This window comes from Colletotrichum tamarilloi, assembly GCF_030869305.1.
Source record: "Colletotrichum tamarilloi strain Tom-12 chromosome Unknown Scaffold_6.1, whole genome shotgun sequence".
NCBI classification, from domain to species: domain Eukaryota; kingdom Fungi; phylum Ascomycota; class Sordariomycetes; order Glomerellales; family Glomerellaceae; genus Colletotrichum; species Colletotrichum tamarilloi.
Genome location: NW_026849389.1, coordinates 350,997 through 364,315, shown reverse-complemented (window position 1 = coordinate 364,315; position 13,319 = coordinate 350,997). Strand labels below are relative to the sequence as shown.

Sequence of the window (13,319 nt, the reverse complement as noted above, 5' to 3'; positions counted from 1 at the left end):
TCATGGCTAGCGTCCCACTCGACATGCTGATGCTGATAATTTACATGAAGGCACATCCGCATGGCACAATCCAGGTACGATCGTCTTGTGATTGTTCCTCCAATATCGCAACTCACTAAAATAGTAGCAGTATTGGTGTAAGAACTACACTATATCCAAGTGAGTGCTGGATAACGTCAAACTTGTAGAAGCGTGCTGCTAGTGAGGGGAAGTACAGATCACGCATTGATTCAAGTCCTTCTGTATTGAAGCCGTATTTGTTAGTATCCTTATTATAGGGTAGTTAGTTCGAACTATAGGTTAACGAAGAAATTAATTAAACTATGTAAATTTTTATATAAGTATAAAAAAGAGGTTCTAACTATAAGTTAAGCTAGTTATAATAATTATAAATAGGGCCCCTAATTAGCCCCTATATAATTAGCTATATACCGTAATTAAATTAAATTTTTAATTTAATATTAACTTTTTTTTTATTAATTTACTTATTATCATTAGAAATATAATTTAACCTCGGGCCTATTTATTAAATTATTTTTTTTTCTTTTTTTTTTACTCTTTTTATATAACCTATTTTTTTATTTATATATTAACTTTTTTATTATTTATAAATTATTTTAGCCCCTTATTAAGTACTATTTTTATAAAAGTATTAATAAGGTTATTATTATTATTAATTTAATAAATCTTAAGGATCTTATACTTTTTATATAATTACTTAAGGGCTATAATATTAATTATAAACCTCTTTTTTTTTATCGTTCCTAATTTAATAAGGTATTTATATAGTAAGTAAGAATTAATATAAATAACTATTAAGATTAATAAAAAGTTAAGTTAATTAGTAATCCTTTTTAGTATTATTAAAATTATATAAGTAAAGTTAATACCGTTAACTATATTATAAATTTCTAATATTAATATATTTCTTATTACCCGCTTATTTTTAGTTAATAAATAGTAAATTATATTATTATATATAGTAAATTTACTTTTACTTATATTCTTATTAATTAGGATAATAATATACTTTAATTACGAAATAAAGTTATTATTATTTATAAATAACTTATTAATAAAAATATAGAGTTTATTAATAGCGAGGTTAATTAAGTAATAAACGAGGCCTTAATTAAGATTCGTTTACTATTATTTAAGCTACTTATTAAGTACTTTAATGTCTTATTTATTTAGATTTATAGCTTATATTACTTTAGTATAGTTAAAAGTTATTTTAGGTTAGTATATACTCGTAATATATACCCCTTATATAAGCTTAGCTTTATATTATTTTTTAATATTAATTATATTTAAATTAATAAAGGTAATTTTTTTATTCTACCCCTTTTATTAAAAAATAATAGTTTCCTTTTTAATTATAAGAATTTTATTATTAAACGTTAATAAGTTATTTATTATAAAGACCTCTTTTAGCTTAGCTATAAAGCCCGCTTTTTAAAGCTCTTTATTTTTTTTTTATAAAGTTAATATTAAATAGGCTTAATATATCGTTAGTTTATATTTTAATAATTTTAAATTATTCGCTTTTATACTTAGAGATTAGTAAATACGGGTTATACGTAAATATAACTATTAATAATTAATTAATATAAAAATTATAGTATATAGCTTATTAATAAGTACCCGATTCTATAAGCTTATATAATAGTTTAAGTACTTTAATAATTATGCTTTTTAAGTACTTACTAACTATTTCTTTTAATAAGTAGGCTAGGATTTTTGTTATAAGTCCTATAGCTAATTAAGTATAGGCCTAAGTAATATTACGGCTCTAAATCTCGTATCCCTTTTTCTATAGCAATACTATTAATATTATTATTAATTATTAATTATAACACTATATTATAACTAATTAAGTAAGTAGCGTTACTTTTTTAATATTATTATATTTTTAAATTATATACTTAGATTTTTTATATAATTAGGGTATTTTTTTTTTAATTTTATATACTATTTACGATTTAAATATATAAAGACTTTTATATTTTTTAGGGTTATAAAGGATAAATTAATAGACCCTTTAATTATATAAAGTGTTTATTTTAATAAGATTTAATCCCTTATATAGCTTTTTAATAATTATAATAATACTTTTTTTACGTAGTTTAACTACTAGCTTAAAATCGGCTTCTTTTTTTATTATATGAAAAGTATTAAATACCTCGTTATTAATAATAAATTATTATATTAGGGCTTATTATTATAGTTTTTTATAATATCTTATTAATAATATTAGTACCTTTTTAATAATTTCCTCTCCCTCGTTATTTATTAATACTATTATAATAATTTTATTAAGGATAATTTCTTATACCTCTATTATAAGTTATATTATTTTTCTTAGCCCTTCTTCTTTTTATAAGTTAAAAATTATTTCAATAGGATCCGTATAATATAATCTAACTATTATAATTAATACTTTAAGTAATTAGTTACGATTTTTTATAACTACGTAAAACTGCTTATTAATAGAAATTAATTTATATAGCTTAGCTTATTACTAAGTAATTTTGTACTAAACTTATATATTTAAATTTAAAAATATATTTAAATTAGCCCCTATATCGGGCCTATTATACGTAATAATTACTTCGTTAACTTATTTTCTTATACTTATTTTATATAGTACTTATATTACTTTTTTAATTATTTAGGCTCGTTAGCTTATATTTAGTAATAATAATAAGGCTAAAGTTATTCTTAAATATACTTTAAATACTAATAGCGTTAGTATAAGCTTATTAAGCCCTATAGTATTATTATAATACTTAAGTACTATTTAGAAGTATTTATTATTAATAGAATTAGGATTTTCTTTTTTAATAATTCTAAACGCCCTTTTTAATTATTAGTATACCCTTTTTACTTTTTTAATATTATAATACGCTTTTATAAGTACGATTTTTAGTTATATACTATAGGCCGTTATATTTTCTTTAAATTTTATTAATTTAAAACTCGTATTAATATCGGTTTTAATACTATTTAGCGGTTTTTAATATATATTAATTTAGCTTTTTTATAAAGCTATTTATATTATTTTTATTTATAAATTTTAAAAGAATTGCCCTATTTAAAATAATATAGCCTCGTTAATTATATATAGGACTAGTTAACTATTTAAATAGAAAATATTAATAACGATTTTTTAATTAAAGTTAAGCTTATTATACAATTTAAATTTAAATCTACGTAGGCTCTATATATTTATTTAGTATTAATAATATATTTTTATTAACTACTCTAATACCCCTATTTTAATATTATTATTATTTAATTATTTTAAGAGGCTATATAACCTCGCGATTAATAAGTACCTAAATCTCTAATATAGTTATCTAAGCTTATTTTCTATTAAATAATTAATTAACTTTATATTATTAATAAGCTTTATAAACGCGTACCCCTATTATTATTTAACTATTTTAAAATATTTATTATTAAAGATTTTATTTTTTATATTATTAAATATAATACTTAGTTAATTTATATTTTTTAAATATAAGAGAAATAGGGTATTAATAAGTAAAATATAAAAAGTTATCGTTCCGAAGTACGTTTTTATTTTTATTATACTTAGGGCGACGATTTCTTTACCTAAGCTAAAGCTAATTCTTATAATACTTATTATTAATATATTAAGTATTATTAATACGATTTTTTATAATACTTAGAATTACCCCTTTTTTTTTATTAACTATTTTAATACCCTAATATTTAGGATAATCTTATAAAAATTATTTAAGCTATACTTTTTACTTACGTAAAATACTTATATAAGCTTAGTACTTAAGTAATTTAAGTAATATAAAAAGGACCCCTTTAGTTACTTTTAGAATTACTTAGTACTATTTTTTTTTTAATATTAATAAAAGTAATATCTTCTTTTTAAATATTAAAAAAATAGAATTCTATACTATTAAATTCGTCTTTTTATTTATTTCTATATCCGTTATTTAAAGGACTTTCCCTTACTATTTATAAATAAAAGCTTATTTATTAAAAGCTTTTATTACTTTTTATTTATTTAGCCTCGTATATTTTTTAAAAACTAATAAAATAAAAAAAAAGTAATTAATATTATTAATTTTATTATAATTTAATTTATTAGTATAATAAGTAAGATTTTTTTTATTTTCTAAATTTTTTCTAAGGGGCGGATACTTTAAGTTATTATTATAATTACTATTATTAAGTTCTATATCCCTAAATCTGCCCTTATATATAATAAAGAATTAGCTAAACTAATAAAGGCTAGTTTTACTATTTATTATTTTCGATTTTTTATATTATTTATATAATTTAGTACGCTCCTTTTCGGAGTAGTTACTTAACTAATATTTATCCTTTTTATAAATAAAGTATTATTTCTTTTATTACCCTATTTATAAATTAAATCTTTACTTATTTAATAAATCTAAGCCTCTTTACTAACGATTATTATACTTAGTCTCTTTTTTTTTTTTATTATATATCTAATTAACTTAATATTATTAATAAGAGTCGTTATATATTTAGAAATAGGTTTAGCGTAGTATTTTTATTTTAATATTAAAACTAAATCTTAGCTTTAAATAAAGCGTTTTGTAGTTTTTAAGCGCTTAATATAAGGTTATTTTTATTTTTAATATATACTAAATTATAATATAAAAATATTTAACTTTTTACTTATTAATCCTCTTATTTAGCTAAGTTTTTATTAGCTTATTAATTCGATTAATAAGCTTTTTAAGGATTTTTATTCGTAATTTACCCTCTATTATCCTAATTATAAATATAAAAAAAATTACTTATAGCTTAGATAAGAGCTTTAGATTTTTATTATAAGTCTCGAAGCGGCTTTAAATTATATTAATAATATTAAAAAAGTCGTTCTAATTAAGATTACGTATTACTTCGTAATAATAATTAGAGGCTTTATTTATAAGTATAATATTAATTATTAAATAGTACTAATATTCCCTAATCCTAACTTTTTTATAATAATTATAAAATATTATTAGGGTTTTTTATAAAACTTCGTACTTCCCCTAAAAATATAATTTCTCTTTTAAGAAAATCTTTTTAAAATTTATAAATTATTTCGTATTTATTATTATATTTTTAGTATTTATATACGATCTTTACGTTATTACGTATTATTAATAACTTTAAGTCGTTTATTTCTTTTTTTATTAGCTAATTAGTACTAAATTTCGTATTAGTAATAATAACGAGCTATAGATCGAAATAAGTAAAATTATTAATTATTATATATTTAATATTATATTTTATTTCTATATATCCTTTTATAATAATAAATTATTATTAGTAATTATAAAAAAGAAATCTAGGTCGTTTACCCTTTTTTAAATTTATTAAAGCAATTATACGCTTTATTAACTTATACCTAGTTCTATAGTACGAATTTTTTTTTATAATTATTATTATTAAAATTTTATATAGTTTTTATAATTATAATTACGTTAATAATACCTCTTATTTATAGAGAAATTTATTAACTATTTTTATAATTCTTAGGCTTATATTTACGAACTATTTTTCTAACTAGTAATTAAGGTTATTTACGATTTTATAAAATAGGGGTTGCCCTTATAGCCCCTTTTTTTTATAAACCTTAGTTAAATAGATTAATATTACGTTAATTTACTTATTATTAGGTTAATTTATGGTCCTATATATTTACGTCCCCTAATAATCTAGGTTAATATTTACCTATTTATAAGGGATTAGAATTCTATTTAGGATCGGGTTTTTTCTTCTTTTCTTTTATCCTAACTTACTAAAGGTCGTACTTTAGTTTATACCCGTATTAATAATTATTAACGTATTTAATTTTAATAAGGATATATTTAATTTACGTATTAGTTATAATAAATTTATATTTTTATTACTTAACGAATTTATTAAAATTTAGGTAATTCCCGCTTTTTTTTATTATTTTATTATTACTCTTATTTTTATTATTTTTAATAATTATTATTACCTTTTTAAATTATTAGTTATTATACTTATTAAGATCTTTTTTTTTATTTAATATAAAAAAGTAGGTTTTAATAGTTTTTTTTTTAATAGTAGTAATAGACGTTTATATTATTATAAAAAAATATAATAATTAATCTCGGGATTTTTATTAATTACTAATTATTATTATTTTTATATATTTTTAACTTCTTAAGCCTCGTACTTTTTATAATTTTTAAATTACTTTTTTTTTTAATTTACTTTTTTTAGGGTAGTATTTTAGAAAAATAGTTAGAAATAAACACTAAGTAGCTCGTAAAGGAGCTAAATAGGTTATTAAGAACTAAATAAGTAGTTAAGTATAGTTAGTAAAGTTAAGCCCTCTTTTTTATAAAATCGGGGACTTAAAGGACTTATTAAAAATACTTATTACTTCGTTACTTATATTAAGTAGGGTTAATTACTTTAAAAATCTTTTTTTAACTATTTTTTAGTACCCTATTTTATATTTTTTAAGTAGTTTTTTTTATAGCTTAATTATTATTAGGTAATTATTGCTTATTAATAATTCTTTTTATTATTTAGTTAATTTTTTAAAATTAATAATTTCGTACTAAGAACTAATATAAAAAAAAGTTTTTTAATAGCTTTTTAGAGGATTCTTTTTTTTTTTTTTAAATCCTCGTTTTTTTAGCCTTTTTTTAAACTAATTATAACTTTAGTAAGAGGTTATAAAATTATTTTAAAGTAGTTACTTTTTTTTTAAATTAATTTTTAAAATTTATAATACTTTTAGTATAATATTATTAAAGCTTTTAAATCCCCTTTTTTTTATAAAACTATTTTTTATATTATATTTTAAAATAATACTTAGGGGGTAGTTAAAGGAGCTATAAAAAGGTTATTTAAATTACGAGCTTATAATTATATTTATAAAATCTTTATAATAATAGACCTTTTTATATACTATAAGCCTCTTAACTTTATAACTCTTATAAAATTACTTTTATTACTAAATAAGAATATTTATATTTAGAGATCTTTTTTTTAATTACGCAGTACTTTTTTATATTATATTATTAAGCTCGTTTATTATATTAATTAATTAAGTAAGTAGTCGTTACGTAAGTACTTTTTTTAATTAATTTAACTAGTTAATTTTTAATTACGGGCCGGCTATAGGAAAGTTATTTAGTAAAAAAACTACTTAAAGTAATAGTAAAAAAACTACTTAAAGTAATAGTAAAAAAACTAATTATTTAAGTAGTTTTATTAATTAACGTAGTTTAATATAATAAATATCGACTTTTTATAAGTAATAAAAAGCTACGATTATTTAATTCTATATAGTATTTAAAAATTACTTCTTTTTTTATTTATTTTTATAAAATTAATTAGTACGAATTTCTTATCCCGTATAATATTAAGAGGTCGTCTTTTTTATATAGTAAAATACTTTATTAATTTATAATAATAGAATTTAATTACTAATTAATATTAATATCCTTATTATAAAGTAGTTAGTTTAAACCGTAAGTTAATAAAGAGATTAATTAAATTATATAAATTTTTATATAAGTATAAAAAAGAGGTTTTAATTATAAGTTAGGCTAGCTATAATAATTATAAATAGGGCCCCTAATTGGCCCCTGCGTAGTTAGTTATATGCTGCGGTTAAATTAGACTTCTAATCCGATAGTATTATCTCTACGGATTACACTTAACTCAAGGTTCCTAATATAATTAGCGGTGGAGAAGACTAGAGACGTAAATCTTGACTTTATACAACACTCAATGAGATAGAATAGACTTGGGAACACCGAATGGGCTTCAATGCTTGAAGTTTATAACCGCCCCGTAAACGTGGTCATAGGAACAGGCGTTCTCGCCATCTTGCTTCTCACAATTAATTCCTTCACTGCTTCAGACCCTACCCTGGATCCTTTTTGCATTCCGTCTGACTTGCTTCATTGTCATGATTTTACCCTCTTAACTTTGACGTCTCCATCTCACATCTAGCTGTTGACTCATCTGAATTATCTTAACATTGCTGCCGGATTCCATTATATTTCACTCTCCATCTTGCTACCCTTTTCTTTGGATACTGTCTATACGTTGGTTCGTAATTAGCAAATAGTTTATGCTTTTTAGCCTCTTTTCCGGAGGTCTGATTCTGGAGTTCGGGCTTTCTTTGAAGTTGAGACTCAAGAGCCTCGAGCATCCTCACGTGGATGAGATTGTACCACTCTTGGGGGAGGGGGGGTCACTTTTGGCTTCATCAAGCCGCGTGCCATTCCGAAAGTTCAAACGTCCGAGATTCGTTTCGACTGGTTTTCATTGCCATGTGCGCAAAGTAAGTCTTTGGACATAAGACTATCTGCTCAAAATAGGTTAAACATGGTAACTACAAGGACGCTCATTGTGGAGCCAAAGTATGGGTCTAATCCAGCCCTATATGACGCAAGTTGTGTCCATCGTCACCAACCCAGCAACTGTCACTGGATGATCACATCCACCCATCCCCGATAGTCTAGTGGTGAGGATATCTGCTTGTCATTGAAAATTCAACGATTTTGCGGAGCTATTCGGCTCTTTTCTAGCAGAGGTAAATCACACGCACAATTGTGGACAGCTTTGGAACGTGACTCACTGAGATCGGGCGTGATCTTCCGACTGCAGGTGTTCTAGGTACTCGTGATAACATTCTGAGGCCTGACCCATGTGAGAAACGTTAACCTGTAGCTCGTTCTTCTCTTCGATCTAACTTACATCATATAGAAGATATCCAACACTATAAGATCACCTGACAAAGTAGTTGAGATGACATGTTCCTTGGATGAGAGTTTCAGCCTTTCCGTTCTGACCCTTATCATACTTACGGCGGAGTATAGCTTGCACAGTCTTGTCGACTATGTTGTAGGTTGTGTACTTACCCGCCGGTGCTCACACAGAAGGGTCTCCGTTGTCTCAACAGAGTAGATGACATCAATATGTTTATTCAAAATTAAGAGATAGATAGCTCAACCGAAAACAGTGCCTTGCCCGTAGAGATAGTTTACTTCCTGGACCCAAGATCATCCTCACTCTCGTGAAACATACTCCTCCTCAAAGTCGCAGTACCAGCCGGGCTAACCGGCAACATCCTCGCACTAATATAATCATCACCATCCGATGCTCCGGTCGGCGGGCTCAGAGGACTCGGGTGTCCTGGTGTCGGCGTCTCCGGCACCGTCTCCGGGATGCTACGTGGCTGCTCCCGAGCAACCGGGCCATCTTGTTCGCCGCCCGACGAGGCAGAGCTGACGGTCGCTTCGCTGATATGCCGCAGGTGCCGCGCCTCCTGATCGCTGAGACCGGAGACATCAGAGCCGACTCGTCCGGTAGAAGTAGCGGCCGCAGCGTTGCTGATGGGCGGCGACGGCGGACCTGGGTCGGGCGATTGAGCGCGGGTCTGGTACCCGAGGACGCCCGAGGAGCGGGAGAGCGATGAAGCGTTCTCGTTGGAGGATACGGAGGCGTAGTAGGATGATTGGTGAGTTGTTGCGGGGTTGGATGTGCCACCGGTTCCAAAGTGCGTGTGCTTGTTGATGATCTCGATGGGGGTGAGACCTGTACCGTGCAGTTCTGGCGGCCGCGAAGTGTCTGTTCTTGGTTAGTACTTGTTCAGGTAGAGATGTCAAGAATATCTTACCTGGTAGTTCTGCAATCTGATTGTCTGCCATCTCGTGATGCACCTGTTGGGGTACAGGCGATGCCGCAGGGGCAGGGGGCGGCGTCCGGACCTCAGCCATATCTTGGGAAGAGGCTTCCTCGGTAGTGACGGTAGGCGCCTTGGCTGGTTCGCTGGGCTGGCCTCTGATCCAGGAGATGATTCTAGATCCATTGTCGTCGGTGTGGGTTGCCGTTCCATTGCCTCTTCTGAGTATTCTACGACGACGCCACAGGCAGAAGCCGACCAGGATGGCAGTGATGAAGACAAGACCAAGGACGACGCCGAGGACAGGGGCAACCCATTTCGGGGTCCCTCCGCCGCCGCCGCCGTTGTTGTCTCCGCCCCCTGTGACAGTTGGTCGTCCGGGGTCTTTGGCTTCTGTGTACGGGTACCATGTATTAATCTTTGAGGTAACATAGGGAGTCGCAAAGATGGATGCCAGTCCTTGGTCAGACCAGCCTGACGGCTCGGGAGTCGTCTTCGTTGCGGAACCCTTCTCATCGCCTCCAATCTTGCTCCGGACGGCGGTTGGGATGGTGTAGTTTGACCATTTCGTCGGGCTGTATCCATCAAGCCACTCTACACTGGAGAGATTGAAGACCTGCATGATGCCTCCTTCAAGGCATGGTGGAGCTCCGCTTCCAGCCATCGCAGCATAGCCGCCGACAACCATCATCTGATCAGGGTAAGGCATTACGCACTGATGACCGGCACGGGCGTGTAGGGCTGTCCCCTCGTAGACCTTTGTCCACTGGAATGAAGGAATCGAGAGAACCCAGACGTCGTCGCTAAAGTCTTCTTTGGGGTGGATTCCATCGTAGCCGCCGTAGTAGTAAATGTTAAAGCTGGAGTAATCCTGGGCTGGCGCAAGTACAGCGCAGCCTCGAGTAAGGGCAGGCGGTTTTGTCCCGTCGACCTTCTGTTGGTACCACTTATCGCCGGCTACGTCGTAAATGTCGATGGTCTCCATGAAAGCAGGACTTTCACTTGCCTATGAAGGATGTTAGATGGATAGAGTAGAAACTGCAACCGCAAGACTTACGCTCTTGACAGCGTCGTCGGACTTGTGGCTGGAATTGACATATTCGGGATAGGTAACTCCGCCAAGGACGACGAGAATACCCTCAGCACCAACTGGAACCCAGACGACCTCAGGGTTTGCCCTGGCCTTGATACTGCTTGGCAGTAAAGTCTTATTGGAGAACTTTTCGAACATCTGGGTGGACATGTCGAGGGTGATGAGGGTATTGGAGGCGTTGACAGCGTTCAGAGAACGGTTCGTAGTGCTCTGATACATGTCGCCCCATAGAGGCGACCGCATGCCGCCAACATACCAGGCCTTATTCTCCGAGGGAGCACTGGCAGCCCCCCCATGGGCAACATATCGAGTCACGCCGTTGTCCAGGGCTCTCTGATCGCTTCCGTTGTTGAAGGCGGCCTTTTCTGCGCCGTACTCGTAGAGACGCCATACTAGTGCCTTGTCGCCGGGCGGAGGCGCGTAAGCGTCCGTTGGTTTGGCAAAGACACCTCCATACAGAAAGAACTCGGCATCGTTGTATAGCAGAGCACCATCGATAGTGTTTGGAGCGAAGCTATTGGCGTTACCACTACCAGAAGGAGCCTTTGAATGAGTTTCGATGAGCTTAGTGATGTTTGTTGATTTGTCGAAAGGCTTGCTGAAGTTGAGTGAGTACATGAGACCCAGAGGGTTATCTGGAGATGTCAGAAATCGATCGTAAATGATGCCAAAATGGACTCACCTAGGGTCGTTGGATATCCGGTCGACCCGTCCCCATATGTTGGGGTCCAATACAGACTTCCACCATCTAGCCATAGCGTATCTCGAATGACGGCAGCTTCAATCTGGTCAGGTACTGCTAACTCGGAACGACTCGGTGTTGCAAACCTCTTGGTGCGTACCAATAACACATGGACGAGCTCACTTGGCCCTTCTCAAGATCCCACCCATCATACTGGGCAGTCACGAGGCCCGCGACGGCCACCAGCAAGGCGGTATTCACACAGACCATTCTCTCGACGGAGCTGTGTTTTGGCTGATTCGGAAACGCGTAAGGAAGAAATTCAGGCCGCCCGCTGCTGTCTCAGCGCATTGCGGCTGGAGGTGGTGCTTATTTGGGGGAACCGCACTGCGTTACCAGGAGCGGTGGCAACCTTTCTCGAAAGCAGTGGAGGAAAAGTGTCAGAGTATGGGAAACATAAGCCCGGCTGGTTTGGGGCGGGAATGACTGGCGAAGAGAAGGGCACACAATCCGGAGGGATGGGTGCTGAGGCTGACAGTGTTGGCCTTGCCTATGGTCAATGGAGGATACCACTGGAACAGCGATTTGAACCTCTTTGTTCGAGAAGAGTGTATCGAATGTTTGAGGCGGATGTTGAGAGGGCACACACACAGTTCGATCGACCCCGCAGTGTCGCTAACTCCGTGTGCTCAAAAAGACGAACCGATACGGTGGCAACGAGAACTGTACGGGACAGGGCCGACAAGACCAACCAGTCGGCAGGAAAACTGATAAGATGGTTGCGACTGGAGGATCTCGCCCAAGTGCTCACTAGAACTATGTAAGGCTGGGCCGCTGAACTACCGTGGCTGGAGCAATGCCTGAGATGGAGGGTAGAAGAAGAAGAGATAGGTGTATGCAACTCATCGGACACCACTCTAGGCCGGGCTCGGCGGTCCTTTGGAAGAACACTTGCACAGATGGGAAGCTCGTACCGATCCATAAGAGGATGGGAGGTATGTGACGAAATGATTGGTGAACAGAGAGGGGCAAGGGATGCCTTCGTCTGCGGTAAAGAGTTGTGCATCTGACAGAAGAGTGCTCAGCCTCATCACCCACTTAGAGCGTCGTTGTGGTTTCTAGCTACATTCAGCCCAGAATATACGCCAACGAACCACAGGAGAAAACAAGGTCATCGTAGAAGACACTTGTCTCACCGGCGCAACCTCTGTTTATCAAAGATGCTGCTCCGAAGTCCAAACCTCGTATGAATATTCGGGGCGAAGACAAACTGCACAATTGCAGAAAGTAAAGGTGTGTTGCAATCAGGCTACGACTTGGAACACAGCCGCAACGGGACCACCATGTAGGCAATACGTTGTTCTTGGCATACGGTGCACACACCGTTCAGCACCACAAGCCTTCCAAGACCAGACTCGGACAACAAAGACAAGCCAAACAATGTGTTATGAGTTGGACGACACAACAAAGACACGCCGAAAGGAGAGGATTCTGGCTGCCGAGCTGCCCCTGTGCAGTTTGCTCAAAGTTGTTGCAAAGCTTGCTGAACCTTATTGTCAGCAAAAGCCCGTGTCTTTACTCGTAGTGGTAAGTAAGCCGAGGCGGCAAGGTGACTCGTTGATATTCCGGATAAACTTGCGGTTCCAGCGGGACACTACATTGACGGAGGTGACATGATTCGAGAAGGTAAGCTACGAGTAGGTGCGTAAGCGGGAGAAAAATTCTAAATGCATGTTGGACGCAGTAACGTGCCTCTGTGGCTCTGATCACCACGTTGGGTACAGCGGTCCCGGCATCAGCTTGCATAGGAAATGGTGTGGTGGCAGTGGTTATTGCAGGGGTTGAGCATCTGCAAGTCAGTC

General features: G+C 32.7%; 2 protein-coding genes across 2 annotated transcripts; both read right to left on the bottom strand.

Moving 5' to 3' along the window:
- Positions 1–837: 837 nt before the first annotated feature.
- On the bottom strand, positions 838–1,005 carry CTAM01_02670 (uncharacterized protein; the record flags this gene model as incomplete). The annotated part of the gene is made up of 1 exon (XM_060518708.1): positions 838–1,005. A coding segment is annotated over one exon (168 nt), but the record flags the coding sequence as incomplete, so codon positions are not given.
- An 8,035-nt stretch (positions 1,006–9,040) lies between these two features.
- Positions 9,041–11,727, bottom strand: CTAM01_02669 (kelch repeat protein; the record flags this gene model as incomplete). Its single annotated transcript, XM_060518707.1, has 5 exons — positions 9,041–9,627; positions 9,677–10,688; positions 10,740–11,410; positions 11,458–11,553; positions 11,604–11,727. 5 exons carry the CDS (start codon positions 11,725–11,727, stop codon positions 9,041–9,043), a joined length of 2,490 nt encoding a protein of 829 aa, XP_060386510.1.
- Between the last annotated feature and the right edge of the window lie 1,592 nt (positions 11,728–13,319).